The sequence below is a fragment of the Prionailurus bengalensis genome, chromosome A3 (assembly GCF_016509475.1).
Source record: "Prionailurus bengalensis isolate Pbe53 chromosome A3, Fcat_Pben_1.1_paternal_pri, whole genome shotgun sequence".
In the NCBI taxonomy this organism is placed as follows: domain Eukaryota; kingdom Metazoa; phylum Chordata; class Mammalia; order Carnivora; family Felidae; genus Prionailurus; species Prionailurus bengalensis.
In genome coordinates this window covers 102,146,189-102,162,179 of record NC_057354.1, presented here as the reverse complement: position 1 = coordinate 102,162,179, position 15,991 = coordinate 102,146,189, and the positions used below count along the sequence as shown (strand labels likewise).

The 15,991-nt window shown below is 41.7% G+C and overlaps 1 gene segment (V, D, J or C); it reads left to right on the top strand.

The window, feature by feature from the left end:
* The window catches only part of LOC122497153, a 102,184-nt gene extending 86,414 nt beyond the window's left edge, over nt 1-15,770 (top strand). Inside the window, 2 exon segments of the V gene segment in view lie at nt 11,382-11,416; nt 15,241-15,770. Of these exon segments, the coding sequence occupies nt 11,382-11,416; nt 15,241-15,572 (367 nt within the window).
* Nucleotides 15,771-15,991: the final 221 nt, after the last annotated feature.

Genomic DNA, 15,991 nt, shown 5'->3' with positions numbered 1-15,991 from the left:
GAGAGGGAGGGAGAGGGAGAATACCAAGCAGGCTCCACACTGTCAGTGTAGAGCCTGATGGGGGGCTCAAACCCAGGAATCCTGAGATCATGACCTAAGCCTAAGTCAGATGCTTAACCTACTGAGCCACCCAGGTGCCCCCGATGTTCTGGAATTACAAGCTTTATGACTGCCTCTCACATTCGCTGACCACACCTAGTGGCAGAATAAACAAAATGGGTATCTTCTAGGATTCTGAGGACTCACCCTAAAGCTTTCTGAGAAAACATTCCTTCGGTTCTTTTTTTTTTTTTATTTCTTTTAAACCTTCAGAGAAATTTTGCATTCTTTCCCACGATTGGTCCATTTGCGTTTTACTATAAAGTATTCTCATCACAAATGTTATACTTCTGAAAATCCCTATCACCCTAGCTTGAGACACAACGCCCAAGAAAGGGCACAGAATCAAATTCTCTCAAGTATACTACAGCCACAAATTAAACAGTCCCCACTGATACTTCTTTAAAAAAAATAAAAAATTTACGTATTGTTGAGAGACAGAGTGCGAGCAGGGGAGGGGCAGAGAGAGAAGCAGGCTCTGAAGCAGGCTCCAGGCTCTGAACTGTCAGCACAGAGCCTGAAGCGGGGCTCAAACCTACAAACCATGAGATCATGACCTGAGCCGAACTGGAGGCTTAACTGAATGAGCCACCCAGGTGCCCCCTCCATTGATATTTCTTTATTCACAAGCTAGATCCAGTCTTTACTTCCAATTCTCATATTTTTTATCATGGATTTTTGCATAAATTTTGATTTTTAAATATTGCATTAAAAGATTATTTTATCTGAATTACTGAGCGGTGTGTGTGTGTGTGTGTGTGTGTGTGTGTGTGTGTATCTCCCTAAGTTTTGTGCCTGAGGCGAGTACGTCTCCTGCCTCACTCTGGTTCTGATCCTGCATAAAGGACTCCAAAGAGCCTGGATGACTTTTAACACCTCAGACTCACACATCTTCACTGTGAAGACAAAATTAGCCTGTGAATATTGTAATTGATACCTAAAGATGCACACGTTCCCAAGTACAACCAGGGATGAAAGATTCTAGCTGCTAAACTCCCCACCCTCCAAAGTTCCAGATTCTTGATAGGAAGGAGGACCCCAGGGGCCAGGACCATAACAGAGATGGAATCTGGGGTTGGCCTTGAAGGGCTCCTGGCATCTGGCTCAGCAGTGAGGAGGCTCTGGGTCCCCCTGAGGGGAGAAAGAACTCAATCCAAAGATCAGAAAGAAGGCCTGGGGAATGGAGCAAAGGGAGAGGGGGCGGAGTAAGAAACGCAGTTAGACAGTAGCCAGGGGTCAGGTCAAGTCACCCTGGAATGACCTGGAAAGTTCATGAAAATCCCGGTGGCCAGTGACCACCCAGACTGGTTCCATCAGAATCTCCAGGGGTGGAAACCAGGCATCAGTAGTTTTTAAAGTTCCCCAGGAGGTTCCAATCACAGCGGCCAAAAACGAGAACCACGGGTGTAGGCCTAGGAGGATGTGACAAGGGGTTTTTAACTGCAATGAGAAACCTTTGAAGAGTTTTAAACAGGGAAATCATTACATCTAGTTTCCTTTTTTTTTTTTTTTTTTTTTTTTTAAGGATCACGCTGGTTACAAAAGAGAATCATCCAAAAGGCTTGTTGCTCATCAACCACTTATCTATAAATTTGCTTCCCCTGTAAGTGGGGCTGACCACTGAAAATCAATATACACTAAGAAATAGAACTGGAGGTAGACAAACAGAAAGAGGGGACGGGGGTGGACCAAATGTTTATACAGGGGTAATAAGTTTACAGGGGGTTTTATTTTACTATCCTACCTAAATTCTCAGTAAGACTTATAAATCACTTATTTTAAAAATAATTTAAGATTTCTCTATACCTGCCTTTTTTTTCTCTCTCTCTCTTCAAATATTTCCATGACTTTTTGTCTAAAAACAATAAAATCTGACCTGGCTTGTAATAGTTTTGTTACCCAGAAACCTCAATCATCCCGTTAGACCTATGTAGGTTTGTTGGCTTATACAACACTGCCATCTACTGGCAGAACTTCACAACTGCACCCTGACTAGTGTGTGGTGAGTCGCTCTAGGAAATGTGACACTGTTTCTTTTTATTTTCATTTTTAATGTTTACAGCAATGGCCAATCATATACAAAGATAGATCATATACATGTCCACACATGTGCGCGCGCGCGCGCGCACACATACACACACACACACACACACACACACACTGGAGTATTTTGAAGCTGATCCGTTAAGAATTTTAGTACATTGCTCACCGAAAAGGACTTTAAAAAACTTAAGTGCTATGCTACTATGGTACAGAACTAAAAGTAATTCTCTAATATTATCTAATTCCCAGGTTTTATTCAAACCACCTTGATCATCTCTACACACTGTTGTTTCAGTAAGTTTGTTTGAATCATGGTCCAGGTCCAGGTAAATGTATGGTTAAGTTTTACCAAAAGCTCAAAAAAAAAAAAAAAAAAACCCTCTGTTTTACAAAACCTGTCCAGGAAATAGTAAAAGAGTGCGGACCACCATTATTTAGAAATATAAATCATGTCACGGGATGAGGATAGCCTTGAGACCAAAATCTTTACCCCTCCCTCTACCCATGCTTTTTGCAATATAACTTTGCAGCTCTTTCCAGTTTTAAAAACTGTTTGGTATCCTGAGTCCTACAGCAGCTGACATGCTGAAGAAAGACACATACGTTCATGTTGCTCAGGGTCATTTTTCATTCTTTCACTGGATTTCAGAAAGTGCATTAAAAATGTCCCGTCAGACTTGGACCAGATGGCAACTGTGCAGAGAATTTTCCTGGTCTGCAAATATTCTTCCAAGTGCCTCAGGAAATGTAATAGAAGTGCTTTAACTGGGAGGCAAAACATCTGGTTCTTCCCCCATCCCAGTCCTTCCCTACCTGTGTAGCCTTGAGTGAATCACTTCCTCTCTTAGACACCTAGCCTCCTCCTGTTTGTTACCAACGGGGAGAGACACAGTTTGTCTCTGCCAGTTCAAACAGTCCACAAACCTACAAAACCCCTCCAAGGAGGCACCCAGTCTATTTTCTATTCAGTCTAACATGGTTTCTGGGTCTGCTGTCATGAAGACAATCCTGGTTTAAGGCACCACTGTCCAGTTTCCAGGGCTTCAGAAACTACCGAAGACAAACACCAGAGGGGACCATAGCAAACAAAGAGAAAACAACAAGGATTTCCCGTGACTCCTCAACAATACTTGCTCATTTCATTCATTTATTCAATAAATATGTATTGGGCACCAACTGGAGGCCAGACACTTGTTAGTCACTGAAAGCACAATGGTGAGTAAGAACTCTTATCTATCATCAAAATAACATAATTCACAGACTTTGGGTTCAAAATACATAGAAGGAACAGAGAACTATGGACGTTCCATTTCCTAACTGCATCCCTACATTTTCTAAGAACACACTGACCTCACCTTTTAAGGAATTTCTCCTTTCTGATTGGATACTTTTTTTTTTTTTTTTTTTGGAAAGAGAGTGTGAGCGAGGAAGAACAGAGAGAGAGGGAGACAAGAGACAGGCTCACACTGGCAGCATAGCCCGATGTGGGCTCAGACTCATGAACCATGAGATCGTTAAGATCATGAGATCATGACCTGAGCTGAAACCAAGAGTCAGATGCTTTTGTCTCCCCAGACAAAAATAATTTATCATTTTCATGATATCAGTTTTCTCTAGGTTAACATGCAACTCTTTGAAATCTAGTTTTTAATTAGGTATAATTAGAAATTTTTAAAAGCTTCATTTCTCTAGCAAGTCAAATGACCCTGAAAGGACACATAGTGTTAAAGAAACAATTACTCAAGACATTCGTTGAAGAAAAGTAAGGCAGACGTAGGATCATCAAGATAATGTGTAGGAAACACTGCACAGTGGGAAGGAGAGATTGGGCCCCACTCCATCTACAAGGAAAAGTGGGAGTTTATAGCCAAGGAGCAGAGTGGGGGGTCAGCGGATGGAAAAATGACTAAGAGAAAACATCCAGTTCAAGGGAGGATCTGGTAAAATCGATCTAACGGGACTCTTGCTGAAGGCGCGCCGGGGTGATCAGACATCGCCTGGGAACAGTGAAGGTGAGGAGCCCATCAGATGTTGATGGTGATCGATTGGGTTTTGGAGGGTTGGTGGGGTTCGGAGCCTACGGCCAATTAAGAATTCTTGAAGACATCTTTTAGTGTAAAAAGATGATTTTGTTAAAGCACGGGGACAGGACCAGTGGGCAGAAAAGAGCTACACTGGGGTTGTGAAGAGTGACTGCTTATACACAGTGGAGTTGGGGGAGATAAAGTCAAGAGGAAGTTTCTTGAAGGGATTTCCATATGCTGAAGAAGATTCCGGATTACTGGAGGCCTAGCTATTGTCAAGCTAAGTGGTTTTCCCTCTAGCAAAGCATTACCATTAAACCAGTAGGGAGTTCCTGGAGATTAGGCCCTCGGGGATGAGATATTTGTAAACTGATGGAGACTCTATCCTTTAACCATTTGTTTTCTATCTTTTCCTTTGTTTATGGGCAGCCAGGGGCCAGGGTACCTGAGGAATATCACACATATCCTACCTGGTGTGGGAGATGGGGGGGGGGGGGCAGGGTTGGGGGGGTGTTGTAAGCTTATGCTTTGTCCTCAGCTTGCCTTATGCTCCCTCATCAGTGATCAGACATCAAGGAGGCGGGTTCTGGTTAAACTGACTTAACAGGGTTCTTGCTAAAATTGGACAACGCAAAGATGAACACAGAAGCCCAAAATTCGGGGTCCACTTGAGAAGAGAGCTCAGAGGAGCCAGAGTACAGTTTGGTCAAGGAAAGAGTCTTCACTGACAGTCATCTCTGTGCCTCATTTTCAAGTTTTGAATAACTTAACAGCATTTATTACAGTTTATGACTGTTCTGTTTGGACTTAGTCTCTCCATCTTATTTTGTAATTCTATTTATCTAACATTTTTCTCTTGACTTTTTTATTTCCTCTTCCTGAATTTTGCCAGACTGGTTTAATTTGCTTTGTCCATTTTTTGTTTCTTCTAGTGGCCTGGAAGATTTTTATCCCATTGCTTTTGAATGCCTGTAACTTGGCCTCTTTTTCTTCCCATCACTATCACCATAGCCTGAAGGGTGGGTGAGTGCAAACTCAATGGGGGCAGCCCAGGTGTTAGTCCCATCCCACACACAGGCCCAGTCCCTAATAACTCTGAGGTGCGTGCTCTCCACGATTTTCTGAGGGAACATTAGTACGGGCTACTCAAAGACCCCTTCTATTTTTGCAATGGAATGGAAGATTCTAGATTTCAGTTTCTCCATCGATTGAATCACAAAATTTAAATCTTTGTGATTTTCCACAACTTTTTTTCTGCTAATGGGATCCTGCGTGATTCTCCAATCACAAAGTAACTGTATTCTCATTTTTGTATTTCTTCTGTCATTGCAAGGGGGATTTTTGAACGAGTGGTGGACAGGTCCATTATACTCAACTTAAAAGTCCAAATCAGGAGCACCTGTGTGGCTCAGTTGGTTAAGCATCTGACTCTTGTTTTGGCTCAGGTCATGATCTCAAGGTTTGTGAGACTGTCTCTAGATTCGTGAGATTGAGCGCCCCCGTATTGGGCTCTGCTCTGACAATGCAGAGCCTGCCTGCTTAGGATTCTCTCTCCCCCTTTCCCTCCTCTCCTCCCCAACTCCCTCTCAAAATACATAAATAAACTTTTTTTTTTTTTTTAAGTCCAAATTATTCCTTGTTTCAATGTGTTGGGTTTCGGTTTTGCTTTTGTGTGTAAGTGCATTCGTTTTCCTGTAGGCCTGCCCTCTTCCCATCCTTCTGCCCTGTTTGTAACTCTGTGTTATCAGCCAGGATAATCAGGATACTTGGGGTGTTGGGGGGGTGGCAGTGATGGAGAAAGGAGTAATCTGTGCTTCCTCTTTCACCAACAATAGACTAATAGCCCTAGAATGTGTATGCTGATTAGGGGGAGAGAGAGAGCCAGGACCTGGCCTAGTAACCCCATTTAGAACTCAAAGGAGTCAATTAAGAGAGGATCCAGGTTAAGATGATGGATTAAACACATACATTCCATCACAATACCTGCTTGTTAAAAACAAACAAACAAGGGCACCTGGGTGGCTCAGTCGGTTGGGCTTCTGACAGACTTCGGTGCAGGTCATGATCTCAGAGTCCCTGAGTTCGAGCCCCGCGACAGGCTCTGTGCTGTCAGTTCGGAGCCTGGAGCCTGCTTCCGATTCTGTGTCTCCCTCTCTCTGCCCCTCCCCCACTCACACTGTCTCTATCAAAAAAATGAATAAACATTAAAAAAAACTTTTTTTAAACACCCTAAAATACAAAAAAAAAAGACTTTTAAGAATATTATTTTAAAGAAATAAACCCACAAGAACAGGAAGAATAGGGCAAGAGGCAAAAACAATACAATATTAGGTCAAATGGTAACCAAGACCCACAGAGCTGAAAAGAAAAGCTAATGGGAACAGAAAGCAGTGAGAGATCAGAATCCTTCTGCATGGGATCAGGACTATACACGTTGAAGGTATAAGGCAGTTTGGGACTGTGGGCAAAAAAGATCCAGAGCCCAGGTCCTTACCCAAGATGAGCAAGACTAGGTGGGGGGTGGAGGGCACTCAGGGCTGGGTCCTGAGCCAGCAGGGAGGAAAGCAGAGTGCCCATGAGGGACCTGAAGATCTGACAGTGGGGAAGAAAACAAGTATGAAGAATCAAGCCTGAAATCATCAATTTCACAACTGCATCCAGAGCTAGCCCAATCAAAGTAGTTGTCCATGATAGGTTTCTCAGTAGTTGGATAAAAGAGGACACAGGGCTAGGGCTAGATGCCAAGGGGACAAACAAAGGGGGGCAGGGAACTCCAGAGCAGAGTTCGAGGGACTCATCGCTTGTGTATAACCAACCAGAAACCACAACACTTGACATGTAAATCTGGGTGGCAAGCCTCTCCAAGGATAATAAACCCTGCACTGTTACTGCTGTTTTCTTTTTCACTCTAGGAAGTCAGAAAATACCCGCAGCCTTAATGTCTTCTTGGAAACATGATGAACATCTACATTTTCCAGAGCAGGTCCAAAATCTTGGGTCATGTCTACGGCACAAGCATGTGCACATGTTAGAACAAAGGATTTTGCTTCTTTCAGCACCTCTTCCTTCAGAGATGAGTGGAAACAGATACAGCTCCAAAGGACTAAGGAAGCAGCAATTTCTCAAGTAACCTCCTCTGCCTCCCTTCTTCTCGCTATGGGGCCACCTTGCCCTTAGGAATTCAGGATAGGTGTCAATTTGTGGCACTCTAGCAGGAAGACCACCAATTGATCAAGTTCTAGGCACCAGTGAATGTGGACTCAAGAATTTCATCCTTACCTTATGGGATATCAACTTGAATCAAGTATAAATGATAGCCATTACAATCCTAAGGAGGAGTAAAGCTGATGTAAAAAGAACCACCTATCTTGGACTCCACTGTGATTGATGAGCTAGAAAAAAAACATTGAGCCACAGACTTCAAGATGGATTATCAGACACAAATATTCCAGAGCCAGGTAAGGAAACCACCATCCTCAAACCTTGCAAAAAGCAAAACTATGCCATAGCGTCCTGGACAAGTTAGCTGATTTACTGTATGTTACCGGTGTGAGTGAAGTTGATGTCTCCAAATAGCCTGGTCAATTACGCCAACTAAAGGGCAAAAGTAGTGTTTCTTGATATGGTAGATGTGAAAAACATTGATTAGACAGTTTAGCAATAGTTTTCAGGATGACTTACAGGTGGGCATTTGGTCTCTCTTGTTTCACTCTCTTTCCCTTGCTTTCTCTCTCTCTTCCACAAGCAGTTTAGAATTTATTCTAAGAATCTAACTTTGCTGGGGGTCAAATGGGAAACAGCTTCAGTGATGAGTTTGTTGGAATGCTCTCCCCAAATTTTTATTTCCATCACTCTTATACACAAATCCAAGAACCTGTCAGACTAGTGTACTGACAGTGTGCCTTTCCTCAGTAAATCAGTATTATCAAGGTCCATCATGGGCATTTTGTAGAATGGTAGATCCTGGCAGAACCTCACAGATGCTTTGAAGACAACCTTTACCTTCAAATGATGAACCATACACATATTAAGGATCTCAACCATTTCTCAGTGATCCGTGTTATGTTACAACATCACAGCAGCCATTCTTATTGATCATGACTATATGGGATCGGTAAAATAGTTTCTGTCACAATAGTTCTTATGATAAGCAAATACTGTAGCAAATGCTATATTAGTACAATAATTTAGACGCACTCTTCACGGTAGATCCCAACTTCACATTAGTTCCCAATTTCACATTATTCACTGAGGAACATAATCCCCAGTAGAGCCATATCATCTTTATCATTCCCACTTTCCAGCCCCTACATCACGCCCACATATCCTACATTTGTATCTCCTATACAGAACCAGATTAATTCTTGATTTAAAGATTACAGAAAAACACTAATTGACCAAAAATGGCCTGTATTTTCACAAACACCTTCCTTGTGACTATATAGAAACCGACCTCTTCCTCTTATTGGTTGCTTAGTGCACCATTGCAAAGTTCTATCATAATCCATTTAACCAAATTCCTATTGGTGAAAATTTCAGTTATTTTCCATTTCTTCAACTTCTAAACATTTCAATGATCAGTCTTGTATATACATTTGAGCACAGTCATCTACTCATTTCCGTCCCTAGGACAGTCTAAGGAGATCCCTTTTCCTTCTCCCACCCCAATGTCATCGGCCATCCATGCTGCTTCCATTGGGTGTTTCTACTCCCAGGGCCAATTAAGTGCATGAGCTCCCAGTGCTGCCACTCACTATTAGGGTGAAGTTACTTAACATCTCTGAACTCAATTTTCCTCATCTATAGAACAGGGATAATATCAGTTTCTTGTTCCTAGATTCTGGGGAATAATTAAATGTGGATGATTCATGTAAAATGTCTGACACTTTGTAAGTGCTCAATAAATGTCAAGTATTACGGCTAGTATTGCTTGTATCTCTGCAGAGAAAAATCACTCTGTCCTCTTTAGGATCTATGTTGACTATGTCCTCAGTCAACCATTTTGCACACTAAATGTCCACTGGCCAGTTTCTCTCTTCTGTCTACCTCCATGATTCCTCTCTTTCCTCATCTTCTGGTGAGATCCACTGCTGATTTTGCTATTAAAGACAATAGCAAAGCTCCTGCTGACAGAATCAAGGAAACCTACCCCTACCTTTCAGAATTACAGTTACAATTTCTCTTATGAAACTTACTATTTCTTTAATTTTTTTTTAACATTTATTTATTTTTGAGAGACAGAGACAGAGTGTGAGAGAGGGAAGGGGAGGGGTAGAGAAAGAAGAAGATACAGAATCTGAAGCAGGCTCCGGGGGCTCTGAGCTGTCAGCACAGAGCCTGATGTGGGGCTGGAACTCATGAAACATGGGATCAGGACCTGAGCCAAAGTTGGACACTTAACTGACTGAGCCAGCCGGGAGCTCCAAATATTTTTTCTTTTTTTTTTTTTAATTAACATTTAGTTACTTTTGAGAGACAGAGCGCAAGCGGGGGAGGGGCGGGGGCGGGGGGGGGGGGAGACACAGAATCCAAAGCAGGCTCCAGGCTCTGAGCTGCCAGCACAGAGCCCCACGTGGGGCTCAAACCCATGAACTTTGAGATCATGACCTGAGCTAAAGTCAGATGCTTAACCAAGTGAGCCACCCAGGTGCCCCTGAAACATACTATTTCAGTGGTTAGTATTAGTCTTTGGTTTATTATAATTTATTAGCTCTGGTTCATTATTGATTTTCAACTCTTCATTGTGGAATGTCTTTTTTTTTTTTTCATTCATTCATTCTGCAAATGTTTGTTGAACATTTGCCAAGTGAAGGTACTAGACTGGGCCTTCCAAATACAAGACAATGAAACATCAAACAATTTACAATCCAGTAGGGTAGAAAGAATCTGACAGCAGATAAGAACAACTAGGTGTTCTAGATCTGTCTCTGTACTCTGCAAAGCAGAGTCATTTGGCTGGGGGATAATTCAAGAGAAGGTCTCTCTTGAACTGAGTTTTGAAAAAAGTCATTGGGCCCTACACTGACAGTACAGAGCCTGCTTGGAATTCTCTCTCTCCCTCTCTCTCTGCCCCTCCCTCACGCTGTCTCTCAAAATGACACACACACACACACACACACACACACACACACACACACACACTTTGATGGGATTACCACAGAAACACCATGGCATGGCACGATTCCCCGGCAGCTCCAAAGAACCATCCTGTACATGGTTCATCTCATTGAACGTGGTGGGTACCCCTCTGACAACAGATGATCAACTAAGTAAAGTCTACTTTCTACTCTATTGATCTTTGATCTTTGTTTTGGGCTCAGATGTCCTCTACAGCTTGATGCCAAAATATGTTTCAAAGTAAAACATGGGCCTTGATCCGATATGATATACATTTAGTCTACCGTTTTTGAAACATCATGGCAAAGGAGAGGTCAAATACGAAGACACTCTTTATCCTTAACTGAGAGAAACTAGAATCCCATAATTATACTGAATGAGGTTTATCACTTGCAAAAGCCCCCTGCCCCAGGAGAAGGTATAAAAGAGTGAAAATTTTAAAACTTACTTGTTTTCTTTGTCATTTCCATTCAGCCTACCTTCAAATAAATAAATAGGCAGTCCAGATAGGGTAGATGGCTAAAGAAAGGGATCATCAGCCTGTAGACATAAATATATCCTCTTCCAAGATTTTAGATCTTACCTAAAAAACATTCTCTATCAGGGAAGCCCTGAGGGTTCGACACCTGCTGGAAAACAGAGTAAAGCTTCAGCAGCTGACCCAGGGCCTCTGGTCCCCTTTAGTGAGAAGGGTTTTTGTATATTGACACAATGGGGAGCTATCACTGTGGTGGACATTTGGCCAAGGAACCAAGCTGGAAATCAAACGTGAGTAAAACCCAAACCTTCCTTCTTCAGTTGTTTGTGTCTTGTGATTCCCGGGTCTATGAAGCGATCTGTATAAGCTGACGTTTTGCAACCAGGATCTGACATCCTCTAAGGCAAAGATAAAGTCTATAAACAAACTCAAAAGTGGATTACCCATTTTCTGTGAGGAACGGGATTCAGTCATTGGGTGAGAATAACTTGTCTAAGTGATAGTTTCAGAAATCTATGGGGGAGCATAATTATATGTTCTACACAGCGCCTTGCTCAGTTGTCAGAAAAGGAAATTCAGTTTTTGTATAGGAAGGAGATTAGGAGGAACTACTGTGTGTACAATTTCGGCCAGGGGACGAAGCTGGAGATAAAACGTAAGTATTTTTTTCAACTGATTCTTCACTGTTTTTGTCTAATTGGTTTGCTTTTTCTCCCCCCTGCCCCCCTGCCTTTTCACGTGTTCTAATTAATTACATGTCAGGGATAAAACAAATCTCATTCCCAGACCAGGTACAGAGGAGGGAAAATCATTCCACTGGAGGCTAGCTGACCGCTGATTTTTAAGATTTCCAAATCAAAATAGGGTCACTGGAGGGAGAGACTACCGTTTCAGGGTGGGTTTTCACAGAGGTGGAGGTTAAGGGAAATCACTGTGGTTCACTTTCGGCCAGGGGACCAAATTGGAGATGAAACGTAAGTACCTTTTTGTTCAATTATGTGTGAGGTTTTCGTCCTGTTGTAATATTTGTTCAAGTTTGTGACATTTTGGTAAAATGAGCCACTCCTGGTGCCCCAAAAGAAAATAGCAGAAAATGAGAAAATAGCCAATTTTTCAGCTAAGCAAACAAATCGTTGAGTTTGTGATGAGAGTAGGCTTTGTGGGGAGAAGGGGAAAGACAGCTGGATTTTTCTCGGAATCGGACTTTCTTATACGATCAGCATCAGAAGGAGGTTTTTGTTGGGGGCTGAGCGTCAAAGCCCTCGGTGTGGCTCACTTTCGGCCCAGGCACCAAGCTGGAGATCAAACATAAGTACCCTTTTCTAGTCCTTTTCTGGTAGCGCTGTGAAATTTGGGGGTTTTCATGTGTGGAGTGTGAGTTGAGGTCAATTCTGAAGAGCACGGGATTCTTCTGAAAATCAGATGAGTAAGGGACTGAAAATCAATTTGTCTCAAGGAAGAGCAAAGAGACAGTTAGTTGACATGGCATCTAAATTGCCAGATTTTTCTCTGTATCCATCAATCTAATGAGCTTAGCAGCAAAAAGAGGGTTTTGTTGAGGGAAAAGTAATCAAGTTAATACAGTGGACCACCTTTGGCCAAGGGACACATCTGGAGATTAAACATAAGTAATTTTTCTCTGCTGCCTGTTGAAATTTGGGTCTAAATATCAGTGATGACTTTCAGAGACTGAAGGATGAATTTTGTGCGGACGGGTACATGAGACCATTTCAGATTTGTCATCAATTTCAAAAGTTAAACTCAGCTCCAAAAATGGATTTCTAGACAAAAAAAATTAATTTAATCTAAATTTCATTGTTCAAAAGGAAAAAAAAATAGTGTAGATGAAAACGAATCTTTGAAGCTCGAGAGAAAAAGTGAACTAATTTTCGCTGAGTTTTACCAGATGTTATAGCGAGTTTTGCTTGTGCTGTGTGATACAGAAATTTATTTCTTAGCCTGTTTTCTCTCCTGATAAATAATTTTATAAGATAACAATTAAAATCCATAGAATGCATGAAAAATTGGTAAGAAGTTAGAAAAGCGTAGTTGTTTGCCATGTAAAACCTGCAGCTTAATTGAGAATCAGCTGCAATGCTATCTTTGGAGCCTAAGACGAGTGATAAACTGTTAATATTCAAAAATTCTACAGAAGTTCTATATCCTGATAGCTACCTTCTTTGTAAAAATCCAATTTCTATATTAGACTAAACGTGAGATGATTTCTTATTGTAATGGGAAAAGATGGTTATCGCGAAAATCTCAGTTTTGAAAACATTCGTTTAAATTAAGTAAAATAAAATAATTGCATGTTTGAATGCCCATGGACTTGTAGAAAAATAGTAAATACTTTAGTGAGTGTGTTCTTTTCTTTCCCTCCGTTATTACTTGGCCACTTTATATCGTCAAGGAAGCCATGGCACATCTTGCGTGGTCTATAGACCTCATGGCGGTCTTTTGTCATGACTGAATAACTTTCGTGATCAGGCCACAGCACTCGTGTGGCAGTGCGCCTAGCCACTAAAGGCCACGGCCACTCCACGTTCGTTCGCCTGTTCAACTCTACTGTGGCGGCTCTCCCGACACAGTGATACGAATAATGGCACTAACGAAAAAGAATAGAAATGTAGTGGGCACTGAGCTAACATAGAAGAAACAGGGAGAAGTCTGATTTATTAGAAATTTCAGAAATAAAATTCAGTCATTGTTACATGAAAATTTCCATTAGAGGACTATAAAAAAGTTACAGCTACTTTTGTTTTCAGTGACATGTAATGATTTCAATATCCTCTCATCAAATATATTTAAATAATAAAAGTACAATCCTAAAGAAAGAAATATATATCATTCTTTCCGAGTAAAATCCTTACCAGCAAAAACTGAATTTAAGGCCGTCTGGTCATTCCAGTTTTAGTCAATTAACTTTTACTGAGTTCACATTAAATACCATCAGATAAAAAAATAAATTTGTGACATGTTTTTAATTTTCAAAAAATTAATGGCTTGGGAAGAACTATTTTTCAGTTGTATGAAATATCTAATCATAGACAAATGCCCTTAATAAAAACTTGATATAAATATATTTTCCAATACTTTCATTCTGTGATAGAAAATTTTTAATCTGAGTATTTTAATTCCATACCCTCTAAAATAGTTTAATTTTTTGTTGTTTACTTCAGCTGATTTCAAAAGTGATACTTATGAAAGATTATTTTTGGTCTGCAACAGTTTTATAGGACTATTTCAGAGCTGTTTTAAAACTCTGAGAACTATTTTAGAACTATTTAAACCACGTAGCTTTTTAAAACTATTTTAGGGTCTTTTAAAAACCTATTTTAGAAGTTTAAACTCCATTAAAAGCTAATAAAATGTCTTGTAAGACTTTCCATATCAATGTGCTAATCGTTTATTATTTGAATGCAGGATGGATATTTTAAAGGCATCAAGGAGTCTTTCTAGAATACTTCCCTTCCTTTTTTTCTAAAATTCACACTATTTTGCGGCCAATGCTATTTTATAAAATTCTCATAAAAAAATTAGTAATGAAGGTGAAAAGAGAAAAAAAATCAAAACATAGAAAGTTCAGTATCTTACTTTGAAATGCTTAGTTAATGGAGGTTAGCTTTATAAAAACCTGTTCACTTATCTGCAGTCTTCTCCCAGCAAAGGATTCTTGATTTGTTATTTTAGCCCTTGCTCTCTGACCAGACAGCTTGAATGCCCACAGGGGGGGGATTTCCCAGACGCCATCTGGCAGCTGCTCATGGTCAGAACCGAAGCTAGCTAGTTCCTTGTAGGCAGGTGGCCAAAATTACAGTTGACCCCCATTGTCTGGTCTGTTATCGCCCCATATCATGACAGCTGCCAGACGAGGGCTCAGTCTTCCTTCAAGGCCTTTGTAAGGAGGTGGGAGAGTTGCTAGCCTGATCACAGAAGGTAACAGGGCTGTGCCTCAGCCCAGGCACAGACTCGGGGCTCAAAGTCACTCTACAGGGGGGGTCTGGCTCTAACACACTCAAAGAAAACCCAGGAAGGAAAAAGCAGCCCGATATTGCCACACAGTTCTGGGAGAGGCACGGAGGAATGATCTCTGTAAGGGGGTCCAAGACCTGTTTTCTCTTCTAAACTTTGAGGGCGTCAGACTAAATGGCCTTTGTTTCTTTGCCTAAAGTACTGGGTGTATGGCAGGGGGCAGGGAACACAGCTGAAGGAAAGAAGGTGAGGTCAGAAAAGCAAAAAAGCCCTTAAAATGGCTGCAAAGAGTTCAAACAAAACAGTGTAAAACTTTCTTAAGAGATAGGGACTAGAGAAACACTCAAAATCATGGAGATTATAAATCTGCTTCCTGGTGTCCCTCATTGCTACACAGAATAAATTGCTCTGTCTCCCTTATGGGCTCCGGGATTGCCCACAAACAATATGCCCAAATGGAGAACTTCCCTGTTACTTAACAACCATTCTCTGTGCTTCCTTCCTCAGGGAGTGATGCTCAGCCATCTGTCTTTCTCTTCCAACCATCTCTGGACGAGTTACATACAGGAAGTGCCTCTATCGTGTGCATATTGAATGACTTCTACCCCAAAGAGGTCAATGTCAAGTGGAAAGTGGATGGCGTTGTCCAAAACAAAGGCATCCAGGAGAGCACCACAGAGCAGAACAGCAAGGACAGCACCTACAGCCTCAGCAGCACCCTGACGATGTCCAGTACGGAGTACCAAAGTCATGAAAAGTTCTCCTGCGAGGTCACTCACAAGAGCCTGGCCTCCACCCTCGTCAAGAGCTTCAACAGGAGCGAGTGTCAGAGAGAGTAGCCTAGCAGGCCTCATCACCTGCGCCTCAGTCCCAGACTCTCTGTCTCCCTCCTCAGGCCTCCGGACCTTTCCCCATCGGAGACCCACACCTATTGCAGGCCCTTGTCCCCACCTTACTGCCTCCCCCTCTTTGGCTTTAATCATGCTAATAATATTTGGGGGGGAATGAATAAATAAAGTGAATCTTTGCACCAGTGATTTCCCTCTTCCTCCTCTGTTAATGGTTGGTATAGTTTGTTTTGGTTTTTTTTCCAATTACCCAGTTTATCTTCTAAGCAACTTAACACCCAGTTGCTATAAAATCACCACCACGTATAAAAATCATCATCCCGCATTCTACCTGACCTTCCTGTCCTCTACGAGACACCCCATGAAAGCCATAAGCGACCTATCTTCATATCCTGCCCACCCCCAGGGCC